Source organism: Pygocentrus nattereri, chromosome 10 (genome assembly GCF_015220715.1).
Source record: "Pygocentrus nattereri isolate fPygNat1 chromosome 10, fPygNat1.pri, whole genome shotgun sequence".
Classification (NCBI taxonomy): domain Eukaryota; kingdom Metazoa; phylum Chordata; class Actinopteri; order Characiformes; family Serrasalmidae; genus Pygocentrus; species Pygocentrus nattereri.
This window is the reverse complement of record NC_051220.1, coordinates 59,211-73,415: the sequence shown is the minus strand read 5'-3', so window position 1 is coordinate 73,415 and position 14,205 is coordinate 59,211. Positions and strand designations below refer to the sequence as shown.

Below are 14,205 nucleotides of genomic sequence, written 5' to 3'. Positions count from 1 at the left end.
GGGTGAATGAATCAAGATGAAAACCTCCAACAGCTGTGAAGAGTCAACATAGAAGCTCACCATTTGGTTTAGAGGACTTCAGCTCTGTGGCCTCCTGGATAGTGACAAGCAGGCGACCAATTCCACTGGCTTTCATAGAGCGAGCTGACAAGTGGACGGAGCATTACAATACATCACACACAGAATTCATAGATACATACACACACATACGTACATACATACATAATATATATCATGTTTGCATTGTTAACTCCTCTTCATTCCCATGTGTGATATTCAGATTCAGATTCCTTTATTGATCCCAGGGGGAAATTGCAGTCTTTTTTTAAAAATATAAATCAGTACCTCATCTGCAAAACTCTGGTTCAGGTCAAATATCCGCACAGCGTAAATATTTTAGCTTCCATTTATTTATAGTTCTTTACATTTTTACATTTTTTCTGTAAGGGAGTCTTATTTTATTTTTTTTTACTTTTAGTATCATATATTGTCTATAAAGTGACAAGTAACACACTGTAAAAACCTTGTTAAGTAATTAAGGTTAATTACTCGCTGGTTAATTCTCTTAGCTTATCTCTATCTATATCTATACCTTTATATGTACACGTACACGCGCACGCACGCACACACACACACACACACACACACACAATGTTCTAAAAAAAAGTTGGGATGGGGCAACAAAAGGCTGGTAAAGTTGTGTAATGATAAACACCTGGTTGTATATAATATAGCTATAGTGCTTAAGAACCCACCTTGATAGGCCTTCTCTCGTTTCTTTTTCTCCGTCTCGATGAACTCCTCTGAACCTGCTTTGATCTTCTGAACCCATGCAGTCCTAGAAACACCATTTCAAATACAGATTATAACAGGTTACAAGGTTAAACTGATCTTCAGTGATGAGAGACGATAATGTACAGTAAAATTTTTCAAATTTGCCTCTCGTTGATGTTCTCTGTTTTGAGAGTATAGACCCTCTCGATGTGAGAGATGTGGAAAATTGGCTCATCACTGGACGGATCAGATGGCAACTTCACCAGGACTTCATTTAGGAACACAGGCTGGAAAAGACAACAAGAGGTGAGGCCTTGTTTAAAAGATATTAGGGAAAAAAATCTGTGGTATTGAACAGTTAAGATGTAAACAGTCTTCAAAGCAGTTTTGATGTGAAATGCTTCTTTCCAGTCAACCACTATGATGGTGGTGGTGGTGGTGGTGATGGGAACCAGACATCTGAAATGTTTAAAGCCTCTAAAAGCTCCTTCACTGAAAGTTAGGGCATAAAATAATTCCTGAAATATTGTCTTAAAATAGTTTTATAATATAGTTTCAGCTTGAAATCTATATTTTAAAATCATTCTTGGTGGAAAGGTATATGCAGGGTGTTGAAAGGCAAAGTAGTCCCTAAAGAAAACTGCTGTACCTTTATTAACATCACATGGACAAATTTGACATGTAGTTCTTTTTGGATAACAGTTAAACTGACTCTGCATTGCAGACATAATGACATCTGGTTCCTATCAGCACCACTGTGAAGAAATCTGAGTTGATAAATTTCTGTACCACAATGAACCACGATGAATGACACAGACAGCCTTGAAAGAGGTTTCTGATTTATGCCACATCAGAAATTCTACATCTCACTGCAGCATATCAAGCTGTTATACTAGCAAATCAAACTGGTAAACATGATTTTGAGTAAGTTGCAAAAAAGAAAACATTAAAAAAATATATTTTTGGTGTAAACTGGTATATTCATCATTGATATCTGTCACTTGTCATGAAGGTGGCGTGATCAGGTTTAAACCCTTACTGATTTGTACATCTTGTACTGGGAGTTGGACTTTGGGCTAAAGAGCTTGTCCGAGCCTGAAGAGGTGAACTGCTTGACAGCCTGGGTGAAGAGCAGGAAATCACTGAAGAGGAAAGCGTACAGCTCCTTGTTGCTCTTGGTCTTGAACAGTTTCCCACTATGCAGCAGCTTTCGAGGACCCAGGCAGTTGGTCAGAGAGTTGAATACCAGGTTCTATTGGGGGAAAAATAAATAAGAAGGAAAAGATTTAGAAGAAAGAAAGCTACATGTCTATAATCGCCACTCTGCTCTCCGACATCGCCATCGCCACTCTGCTCTCCGACATCGCCATCGCCACTCTGCTCTCCGACATCGCCATCGCCACTCTGCTCTCCGACATCGCCATCGACACTCTGCTCTCCGACATCGCCATTCTACTCTCCGTCATCGCCATCGCCACTCTACTCTCCGACATCGCCATCGGCACTCTACACTCCGTCATCGCCACTCTACTCTCCGACATCGTCATCGCCACTCTACTCTCCGACATCGCCATCGCCACTCTACTCTCCGACATCGCCATCGCCACTCTACTCTCCGTCATCGCCATCGCCACTCTACTCTCCGTCATCGCCATCGCCACTCTCCGACATCGCCATCGACACTCTACTCTCCGACATCGCCATTCTACACTCCGTCATCGCCATCGCCACTCTACTCTCCGACATCGCCATCGCCACTCTACTCTCCGACATCGCCACTCTACTCTCCAACATCGCCACTCTACTCTCCGTCATCGCCACTCTACTCTCCGTCATCGCCACTCTACTCTCCGTCATCGCCACTCTACTCTCCGACATCGCCATCGCCACTCTACTCTCCGACATCGCCACTCTACTCTCCGACATCGCCATCGCCACTCTACTCTCCGTCATCGCCACTCTACTCTCCGACATCGCCATCGCCACTCTACTCTCCGTCATCGCCACTCTACTCTCCGACATCGCCATCGCCACTCTACACTCCGTCATCGCCATCGCCACTCTACTCTCCGTCATCGCCATCGCCACTCTACTCTCCGTCATCGCCATCGCCACTCTACTCTCCGACATCGCCATCGCCACTCTACACTCCGTCATCGCCACACTACTCTCCGACATTGCCATCAATACTCTACTCTCCGACATCGCCATCGCCACTCTACTCTCCGTCATCGACACTCTACTCTCCGACATTGCCATTGATACTCTACTCTCTGACATCGCCATCGCCACTCTACTCTCCGTCATCGCCATCGACACTCTACTCTCCCCATTTATTGGAGGCATGTAGCTCACCTCTGTGATCCCCTCACACTGGACGTGGTTCTGGATCCACTCCAGCCGATCAGAGTTCTCCTTCTCTCGCACTCCCTCGTTCACCTGAGAGCACAGTTCCTCAGCTTTCTCCAGAGCTTCCCGCAGCTGAGCGTGATCCACATGACTCTCAGGAGTGCTCTCAAGGATCTGGAGACAAACATACATCGTTATTTAGTGCTTAGTTTTTCAGAGTTACTTAGAGCTTTTATCTTGCTATACTCACATTTTTTATGTGGAGAGGGTAGCGTGTGATTCTTTGCATAGGCTTCAGTAAGAAGCTGGACAAAGGCATTCCTTTACAGCGGTAGTCTGTAGCTATTTTCTGAGAAAAAAAATAAATAAATAAAAAATCGGAATCAGTAACCATCCAAACAGAAAAAAAGGTAAGTTGTAGGTCTAATAAAGTAAAAAAACAAGCCTAGAAGTCTGAAAGTCAAGATCTTGACAATGAAATGATTGGTTTGCAGTTTTTTCCAAACCCCATAGTAAATGGACAAATGAAGGGTTTTGTTCTAAAATGGATTAAAATGGCACTTTTATATATTTTTCATGATCAACGTTGTTGGGACTGGGCTTCAGACTTACAATAAATATCAGTGCTATATTAATCTTACTACTACCTTTATTGGACTAAGAAATTTTACATTGCATTCAACATTTTCACAAGTTGAAAATTAGAGTTTGGGACAGGCCCCTCCCAAAACAAAGTACTCTATAAATGATGATTTTGCAAAAATGTTGCTTAATACTCAATTCATATCCTGGGTCTAAATAGATCATAAGATAACACTCGTAAGTATCTAAGGACTGAATCCTTACCTGTTTATTAGTCTTTACTGTGAGACTGCAGCTGAACTAATTCTGGAGAATGATCTATAAACAGTATTTGGCTCTTTTTGGGACTAATAGTGTTTTCACTGTTATCTTTCTTAGTTATGGAGACTTGGGAACAGTAGTGGAATTCACCATTAAGGTAGAAAAGGTAGGTCAAACAGACAGAGCAGAGGGGATAGAAAGGTAGTGGAACAGAACCAAACAGAGTCTCAGTGGTACCTTGAGGAAGTCTTTGAAGTCTGGTTCCTGGTCGGTCTTCTGTTGCAGCAATGCGGCAGCGTTTAACTGGCAGCTGCAGAAGCGAATGTAGGCCTGCATGTGAGAGAGCTCCGCAGCTAGAATGTCACCCACCATCTGCACAGGCATCTTTTCACCTCCCATCTTCTTCCTCACTCGAAGGGCCCTGAGCAGTAAGACATCACGATAAGGACAACAGTCAAAGAAGGGGACAGTATGCTACAGCGGCCACTGTCTGACAGTGGTTATACAGACTCTTGAGAAGAGAGCAGCTCACATACTTCAGCAGCTTTGTGTTGCACATGATGAGCTCTTTCCAGTTGACGAAAATCATATTCATCTCTGCTTCAGTCAGCCGTCCCGATTCAGACATCGGCTTATGGAACACCTTAAAGAAAATCAAAACGCACAAGTAGATCAGGGTCTCACTTTCAGACCCTCAATAACCAAGCAGTATTCTTTCTTCTAGTGAGAGTAAACAAGTATTCAGACATGTTTGTTATTGTCAGTTAATATACTTCCAGTGCGAAGATCCACTTTTTAAAAGTGTCTATTTAGACACTACGAATTAAGATCATTAGTGCTTGGAAAGCTGTTGTAGGGCAGTTGTAGCTATGAGACATCTATGGTAGGAAGTGAGGAGCATCTTTACAGGGTTATGATTTGATTTCAGCCAATTCCACTTAGAAAACCGTCTTCTACAGTCCAAGGTGACTAGGTTTCCTCTGCTGGACTCACAAATTCAAAATTCTCCATCGACTTCCAAAAGGATTAAAGTCAGGAGGTTAACAAGGACCTTCACCTTCTTTAGAAACCAGTCCTGAGGAAATCTGGCTGTATGTTGGGATACTTATCTGAAATTTTGATTTTCTCCCTTTTCTTGGCTGATGAGATGCAATTTTCTTATGCATGTCCCAGTATTTCACTCTATTAGTGTTTCCTTTATTGATGTTGTTATTGACTTGCTCTAATCGCCTCTTGCAAATCTAACCACTACCAACCTCATCTCCTTCTTGCCCTCCTTCCCTTCTCTACCCCGCTAGTACCCCTTGGCCTCCTTTAAGGCCTGACTATGTTTGTTCTATGTACCACATAATTTGTAAGTCGCTTTGGATAAAAGCGTCTGCTAAATGTAAATGTAATGTAATGTAATGTAATGTAATGTAATGTGCAGCCCCATATCATGATGCTCTCACTCTTGTATTTCGCCATGACAGAATGCAGGATCACTTTCTTCAAACATGACAAGCTGAATTATTGCCACAGACGGCTATTTTTGTTTCATTTGACATGAGAATATTTTTCCAATACAGTAGTTCTGATTTGTCTAAATATTGTTCTCTGGAGAACCTGCTGTTCCTGCTGCTTTCAGGTTGTCCTGCAGCTCTTTTTTCAAAGTGACCGCTGGCTTCTTTTTAATCTTCCTTATCATTAGTCTGAGAGGGATCCCATGGCACACCTGTCCTTGAACTTGAAACCTGTTGTACTGACAGGGATGTTTTAAGGTATCCGATACGACACTGAAGGTATTTCCATTTTAGTGCTGATTAATAATGTTGTCCATGAGAACTTCAGGAAGCTCCTTCACCTTCACCATGGTGGCTACTTGTTGCATGACATTTTCCACGCCAATGACACGTCTTTTTGTAATGACACCAGGTGCAGTGTTTGTTTGAGAACATTTTTAATCTTTATCTATATCTATAGTGAAAAGTGAACACTTTTCCCTACTGATTTTTTAATTTGGTGCCACCGTTTGGGCAGCAGGGTGGTATGGTGGGTAGCGCTGTCGCCTCACAGCAAGAAGGGCCTGGGTTTGATTCCCCTGCTGGGTGACCGGGGTCCTCTCTGCGTGGGTTTCCTCCGGGTTCTCCGGTTTCCTCCCACAGTCCAAAGACATGCAGTCAGGCCGGCTGGACATGCTAAATTGTCCCTAGGTGTGATCCTGTATCCTGCCTTCCACCCAGTGACTGCTGGGATATGCTCCAGCACCCCCAACGACCCTGAGGGTGAAGCGGCTTTGAAAGTGTGTGTGTGTGTGTGTTATTTGCTTATTAACACATTTTTACATTGTATGTCTGCAGTTACCGACTGTAGTGGCACAGTTTGTCAGTGGCCCTCTTCTGCATCCATTAGTGGAAAGGGACCACCACTGACCACATATTTGATCAGTCGATTCCCAGCACAGGAGTAATTAACTATGTCTAATACCTTAAGTGCATTTATATGATTACCTGATCAAATGACCAGTGAGTATTACAGATGGCAAACTGGTTTTGATGGATACCATGCCAATATCAGCAGAATGTAAAGTATTAATGTTTCCTGTATTTTTTAAAATGCCTTCTGCAACAGACTATAGTATAAAGCACAGATGCCAAATCCTCAGTGCGGAATCAGATTTATGCTTACGTGCTGTAATTATTTCACCTGTGAAAGAAGATAAAGAGCTATATGCTCAGTAAACCAGCCAAATGACCTATGAAACAATGGCTAAACAAAGATTTTAAAAGATTAAAAAAAAAAGTGAACTGCTCATATGCTATGTAAACTCCTCTTTCTCCATCAGATAAAGAGATAAACAGCAGATCTGAACACTCTTTCAAGTCCTGTTGAAAATGTGGAGAGATGTTAAGACAGTTCAACAAGAAGACACTAATCCAATTCACTGAAAATGTACATTTGAATTGTCTTCATTAAATCCACTGATCGGCTTTAATGACAGAACTGTGAGTTTTACTTCGGCCGGTATCATAAAGGTACTGAATTACAATTGCCAGCCCTATTTATTAATGTATTTCTTACTGTAGTTTTTATGCTTTGTTAACTTTTAGACAGTGGACAGAAGTAAAGTCATTCAGAGCGGTTTGATGTGAAAGAGTTCATAGAGAAACTCAACATCTCACTTTTCTGAGTGGTGATCAGAACCACAACGCATCTTTCCACCATGAATGGATAAAAAAAAAATCTTTTTTTTCTTGAAACTATCATAAAACAGCATTTTCATAACCATTTCATGTCATTGTGTTCTGTGAGGGACCTTTCAGAGGCATTAAACTGGTCTGGTTCCCATCATCACCACTGTAAACAATTCTGACCTTCATTTCACATCAAACCACTCGACTTCATTTCCACAGTAATGACTGGATTATATGAAAAATTTGAAAAGCTTGAAAAAGGTGCCAAATTCATTGAGCTTCAATAAAAATATATATTTTAAGGCTTGGTTCTTAAAAAAGAAAAAAAAAAAAACTGGTATGGGCCGATACTTGAGATTGTAGTTGTGTACAGCCATCTTTAAAAAGTAAAGGTGCAAAGCCGGTCCAGCTCTGTAAGACCAGTATGGGACAGCGTACCTCCAGGACCAGCTGAAGGTCCTCCATGTATCTTTCTTCTGTCTCAATGAGCTCGTGGATGTAGCCCTGCCGTTTCTTCTCCTGGGGGCTCATGGAGTCCAGACTGGTCAAATCGGCGCACCCTACAATGAGATTCATGTATGTGGTGATCTCTGACTCAGCCCCCAGATAAAAAGAAACCCCCCCATCTTCTTCTAAAGCCACAGAGCAGACACCTTCACACCCTCCCAGAGCTCCACAACAAGAGCACTAACTCCAAACACAGTCAGGAAGCAAGCAGGGCAATCACTGAGGCAGAGATAGGAAGGGCACTCGAAAACGCTCACATCAAGGCTTACCTGACGAGACCCCCCCATTCTGACAGTCCTGGAGCCCCTGTGAGGCTGAGTCTTTCAAGGTGCCTTCATCATCCTCATCATCATCATCCACATCCCACAGTCTTAAAAAGAGCAGCTTACTGGTGGTGCGAACACTCATTGCTCAGCGTTTACACAGCAGTCAGTACGTTCTGTCCTTTCTTCGACTGTTCTACACAACACGCATGCAGCTCTAGCACTGAAGTGAAATCTGTTTTTACCAAAACAGTGACGGTGGGTGAAAGGCTGCATGCTTGGCAAGCTTTAGACTGTCTGTACTGATTCTGCAGGGCTCACTGCCTTATAAATGTCCTCAGTAGCACAAAGAAATGGGTACAGAACACGATAGGAGTTAATCAAACTGTAAAGAAATGACCAGTCAATTATTAATGCAGTAATATTAATGAGAGAGCTTTGAAAGCAGAGTCTCCCCATACTGACAGTCCTGGACTCAATGTGTTGATTCAAATGAGAAACCACCTCAGTGAACACTTGATATTCTCATATGACTAGTTGAAGACAGAACTATATGAATATATAGTCTGTGACTCACAAAGGCACTTATGAGCTCATATCTGTGAAATTTCTGATTATTTAACAGTAAATTCTATTGATTTTTCTGAGAGTGGTTTGCTGTGAAATGTGCCACTCTGTTGTTGTATGATCGGTTTTGTTGATAATGGTGGTGATAGAATCCAGACGTCATAATGTAATAAATAAATAAATAAATACATACGTAAGTAAGTAAGTATGTATAGAGCAATTTCCATACAATTGTCAGCTCCAAGTATTTCACAGACAGGTGACAAAACAGAAAAGTAATAAAAAGGTATGAGTATTAAATTAGTCAACGACACAAAATGAATTAAAAACTAAACAGATTATTTTTCAAATGTTTCTTAAATTTTGCTCCAGACTTCACTTTCAATAAAAGTAGAAGAGATTTCCACAGTTTATGCGCATAACAAGAGAAAAACCTCTCGTTTCCTTTAGAAGGCAGATCTGCAGACGTAAGATGACGTGTTGAAACACAAACACAGAAATTCTGTGAGGTTTGCAGGTGTTTTAAGGTCATTTAGAGCCATTTAAAATCTACTCAAAGATACAAGTACACAGTGAAGTTCTTTTGAAATGGGTAGTGATGAGTCCTCTTCTTTGTTTTTGTTAGAATTTAAAGCCAGCATAACAGTAAAATGCATGAGGTTTCTCTGCGTCACTCCGAGGTACAAAAGGCTGACCTGTATTTCTAAATTGATAAAAAGCTACTTCAGTGACTCGTTTCCATGCGAGATAAATCAGAGTCTAAGGTCACGCCCAGACTTCAGGTTTAGAGGCTTACAGTGTTTAATGTCTCTAAAAGGTTCCTCACTGGAAGTTATTACATAAAACGTGTATGAATAGTTTTCCAATAATTCTGAGTTAAGGTTTTGGTCCTTGTAAAATATGCAGAGTGTAAAATATATAAAAAGGTAAAATATTCCACTCTTAATGTTTCATGTAAAACTCAGAGGACATGTAGATTCACTGGTCAGATAGTAGTATAATGACTATATTTGTGTTGTGTGTATATATGTGTAGATACAACACCTGGTTTCTATTACAACCACTGACAGCAAGTTACACTGGACCATTTAACATTAAACCACGCTGAATGTCTGTTTACATCTCGGTGATTATTATGCAGAAACTTTGAAACAAACAAAAAGTCCAAATTCTCCTCAAAGACAGAATCTCCAGTGCAGCTCAATTCAGAAATTACAAGTTACAAAAATACTGGACTAATTTTAATAATGACAGAATTCAAAAGGGATGACAGAAACTGAGCTGGGTGAGTTTTTCAAAGGACTTTTAATGTCTAGATTTCTTTAATCAAAATATATATTACAGGGTTTTTTCGTTCTCCACAATAAATTCCATTAAATTATTTTAAGTTTACATTTCTGCCACACAACAAATTTTTGCCTAGCTTCGCTAAAGATATCAATATCTACTAATACAAAGGAGACTTCGGCATAAAACCAAAATGCAGTGAAAGTGTAACAATGTTTGAAGGCATAGTGCTTGTAATAGCATCATTTTAGCTGAAATCCGTTTAATCTGAGCCACAACCTGAACTTAAAACAGATATTATCCTTTCACTTTGTTCATTTCACCTTATCAAGTAACTAACATTTGAACGTTTGTCAAACAAAAAAAATCTAACTGCTAATAAGTGATTGCACCCTCAACCCAAAATCACTGTTAGCGCAGCGTTTGAAGTTGCCAGTTTAGTGCTGTTCTGTTCTTCCAGCCAACCAGTAACATCTGTTCAAGACAGATACAGGAACGTGACCTCCTTCGTGACCGTGGGCCATTTTACTCTCTGAACAACCAGCACAGCAGCCACTACAGCATCTCCAAAGGACAATACCAGTTAAAATACTTCATTTTCAGTTAGTTCATTCAGATCCTACAACAGATTATTAAAGGTTATTAAAGCAGCATCAATGAACCACAGGACATCTCATCAGACACCCCACCAAACACCAGAGGGGGTTAAATCTAACCCTCCATTGCCCTGAATACTAAAAGTGGAGAATTCGGTTTCAGACAATTGAGAGTGAAGAAAAAAAGGCACCACAGAAAGGCCCACTACACTACACTACACTACACAAATGTGTGTGTGTATGTACACACACACACACACACACACACACACTCTTAACCTTAGTCATCGGTGCCCTACATGAGGCCACTACAGCACATGCTACTGTGACTGATGCTGTTGTCAAAATCTTGTTTATTGTGATGCAGTGAAGTTTTGAGTTATGTCACCTGTCCCTTCAACCAACCCATCAAAACAAAACAAGCTCAGAGGAAGAAGGCAAACTAGTGGAGGCAGGGGGTGATTAGGAAGGGATTACTGGATTAGTAAATGCTGATGGTTTCATGGTGAATGGGGTCTCCTCCTCTGTTAGAGGGGGAGACAGTGGGTGTCTCAGTGTCTGAAAGGTGAAGAAACAGGGGATAGGTGCTACCACCCTAAAGAAGAACAGAGGAGAGAGAACCCAAAAGAGAAACAAAGTGTAAGATGGATAAATGATGATTATTAACTGTCAAATTATTCTTGCCCTTGTGGAAATTAAAATATACTTAAAAAATCCTAAACTTGTTTCTCACAACTGCTTAATTCAAAAGTTGAGATGTAAACAGAGTCATACAGAGTAGTTAAGGTGAAATGGTGCACTGTATAGAAACGTACAGACTCTTTGATTGATTCTTTTCAATGGTGGTGATTAGAGCCAATGATTGCAATGTCAACAATGCATATATAGTTTTATATATATATAGACAGACAGACAGACAGACAGACAGATAGACAGATAGATAGATAGATAGATAGATAGATAGATAGATAGATAGAATAAAATAGCTAAACAACCAGGAAATAAAATAGTGATGTATTCAAAATGAAGTTTTCATTGGGGACTATTTTGACTCACAACAGCCTGAAAATGTTTTAAAATAAATGGTTGAAGCCAAAATCTTCTGAAAATTAAAACCACGTCTCTGGCATCAGGCAGAATATTCATAATCCTTTTATGTAATAAATAGCTCTGAGAGGCATTTAACACTTCAGATGTCCTTTCACCACCACTGTGAACAATCTTGACTCGTGAGAATGGAGCATTTTTCATCAAACCACTCTGAATTACTTTGTTTACATCTTGACAGAATTATGCAAAACGTTTAGAAAAATCGTTTTTACTCCCATTTTAGGTACAGTATTCTCCATCTGAAAAACTCCCTATACTTTCTCTTGCAGCAGCTTCTCTCCTAACAGAACAACATATTGTGCTACATACTAATCTGAATCTGCCACAAAAAAAAACAACAAAAAAAAAAACAAAAAAAAAAAAAACACACACAACAAAAAAATAAACAGACAACCAACAAAAATGTAAAAGCACCAGAGATGATTTTATCTAATCTGTTCCATTAAACTAATCTGTACATCGTTTGTAACTGGGTACCAACCACAATCAGCACTAAGGCTTATGTATTATTAGGAAGCGTCACTGAAAACTGGATTCGTCGCACGAAGTCTAGTGATCATGGGAACGAAAAGAATAAGGTCTGTTTCAGGCCTTTACTTACACTGCTGGCTAGGGTCAGAATCTGAGGTTGTCATTTTCACATAGTTGGTGGGGAACAGGCCCGTGAGTCCGTTGACCTCTCCTTTCCACCAGTCAGGGCTGCTCTTGTCCAGCACATTGATGAGCTGACTCTTGGAGAAGCTGAGCTCGTCCTCGTTGGCTGCCGTATAGTCATACATGGCAATGACCTGGCAGACTGAGAGAAGCAGAGAGATGGGCTGAAGCAATAATGACGACATGGAGAGATTTGCGCAGTTATGGAGCGTGAGCAGTCTCTCTGCTTTACCTGCTACAGCTGCAGGGGTTGACTTGCCGCTGTTTGAACCCAGTTGCTTGACGTGAGATGCTGGGAACCAGCCCTTCTGACGCTTCTTACCACGCGCCTGGAGCATGAGCATTACAAAATAAGAGCCAATCTTGTAAATTTACAGAATATTACACATAAGTCCACTTAAAACTACACTGTAGCTATAAGGGGAAAGTTTATGTTCACTTGGGTGCTGCAGTGGTTTTCCGAATGGTTGCTAAGGCACTGCTAAACTGTTGCTGTGCTATCACAGGGGGTGTTGCTGGGCCATTGCTGTTGTATACCAGGTGGTTACTAAGGTGTGGCTAGGCCACTGTAAGTGCGTTTGTATGTAATGTCTGAGAGTTAGGGTTAGGGTTAGACCTCATCTGTCAACCTTTCCATCACCATTGCAAACAAGAAAGGGCTCAAAGCTGATCCCTGATGTAACCCCACCTTCACCTTGAAACCGTTTGTCACTCCAACTATCTATGAACATGATACCAAAAAAAGATGTTCCACAAATTTTATTTAAAGCAGCTTTAGTGCATTTATGTTGATGCATTTATCATAAAATCTTCCTACAATTTTCATATAGTCGCTGTGTTCAAGTGATGGAGAATGGTAAAAATAAAAAAATAGAAATGTTGGAAATGGACACATTTTTCTTTGGACAGCAACAATCAAAGGTTTTGTCATGCCCACTTAATTATGTGCACTTTTGATTATCAGTGATATAATTGTCCAGTTAAACTGGACTAAGTGAAAAATGGCATACTGGTTTTAGTATGTACCTAACTGCCTCTCAGAGAACAGTACCTACATACAGGGTTCGATTTGAGAAGAGATGTGAAGGGGTACAACCTCCCAGTGAGAAAAAAAACAACAAAAACCATCCCTCTTGTAAAACGGCAAACCCCCCTTTCCTCTTTGGATCACTTTAGACCTCTGTTATCAATATTTTCATTCCATCTATAAGTGAGTTTACACACTGTAGTGGTTATTCATGTCAAACAAGTTGCGATCAGTGCAGTGGACATGCAACCACAGAAGAATGCGTTATGTAGAATTGCAAGCTTTCACTTTCATTGGTTATGCTGTGGAGTGTTTCCCACCAGCTATTAGGATTGCCAGATTCATGGCTTTCCTACCAAATTGGTCTAGTACAGTCAGTTTGAAATAGTTTGAAAATGCAGACATGTTAGTCATGTTTCAGCTTCTGGTGGTGGGTGACTTTTAAACAAACATTGGGAGATTTTTACTCAACATGACAATGTTGAACACTGAGAATTCAGCAAGAACTGAGGACTATCTTTAAACAGACAGACAGGCATGATAAACAATGTTAGGTAAGTAATGAAAGCTATATAAAACAGCAGCACTGCCAGCTGCATCTTCATAATGACAACTTCTAAGCAAATTGAGTGACAGATCATTATAGTGTTGCTAATACTCATGTCTTACTATGTTAAATAGCTTTCCATTACCAGAAACCTCAAATAGCTCAAAGTCTGAAAGGGAATGCACCAAAGGCACTGACCACACCGGTTTAGTTGTCTGTTACTACTTACCTGCAGTTCCCCCAGCCACCAGCCAGTGGGGTTCTTACTGAGGATGAGGATAAGCTGGCCAGGAGCCAGATTCAACTGCTCAGTCCCTGAGGCCGTATATGAAGTGGTCACCTGGGCTATCTCTGCAAGACAGAAATGCACCTATACTGAAGGTAACTGCACAGATTTTATCCAGCTCAAGAAAACTGGCTAAACCTGAAGAGGTATAATGAACTTACCTGGCTTCTTCCCAGGCAAACCAAGCTTTGAAGTCTATAAAGAACAGACAGTGTTAAACAA

General features: G+C 40.7%; 1 protein-coding gene across 3 annotated transcripts in view; it reads right to left on the bottom strand.

The window, feature by feature from the left end:
- The window catches only part of itsn2b (intersectin 2b), a 50,418-nt gene that overhangs the window by 2,329 nt on the left and 33,884 nt on the right, over positions 1-14,205 (bottom strand). For 2 of the 3 annotated variants that reach the window (XM_037541927.1, XM_037541928.1), the window contains exons 25-36: positions 14,145-14,178; positions 13,927-14,048; positions 12,071-12,452; positions 7,578-7,699; positions 4,503-4,609; positions 4,204-4,387; positions 3,374-3,472; positions 3,130-3,297; positions 1,814-2,026; positions 940-1,061; positions 756-838; positions 61-144 (exon numbers count right to left, since the gene is read on the bottom strand). In XM_037541927.1, the coding sequence (XP_037397824.1) occupies positions 61-144; positions 756-838; positions 940-1,061; positions 1,814-2,026; positions 3,130-3,297; positions 3,374-3,472; positions 4,204-4,387; positions 4,503-4,609; positions 7,578-7,699; positions 12,071-12,452; positions 13,927-14,048; positions 14,145-14,178 (1,720 nt within the window). The remainder of the gene's footprint in view (positions 1-60; positions 145-755; positions 839-939; positions 1,062-1,813; positions 2,027-3,129; positions 3,298-3,373; positions 3,473-4,203; positions 4,388-4,502; positions 4,610-7,577; positions 7,700-12,070; positions 12,453-13,926; positions 14,049-14,144; positions 14,179-14,205) is intronic. The other variant, XM_017720311.2, reaches the window with a different exon arrangement.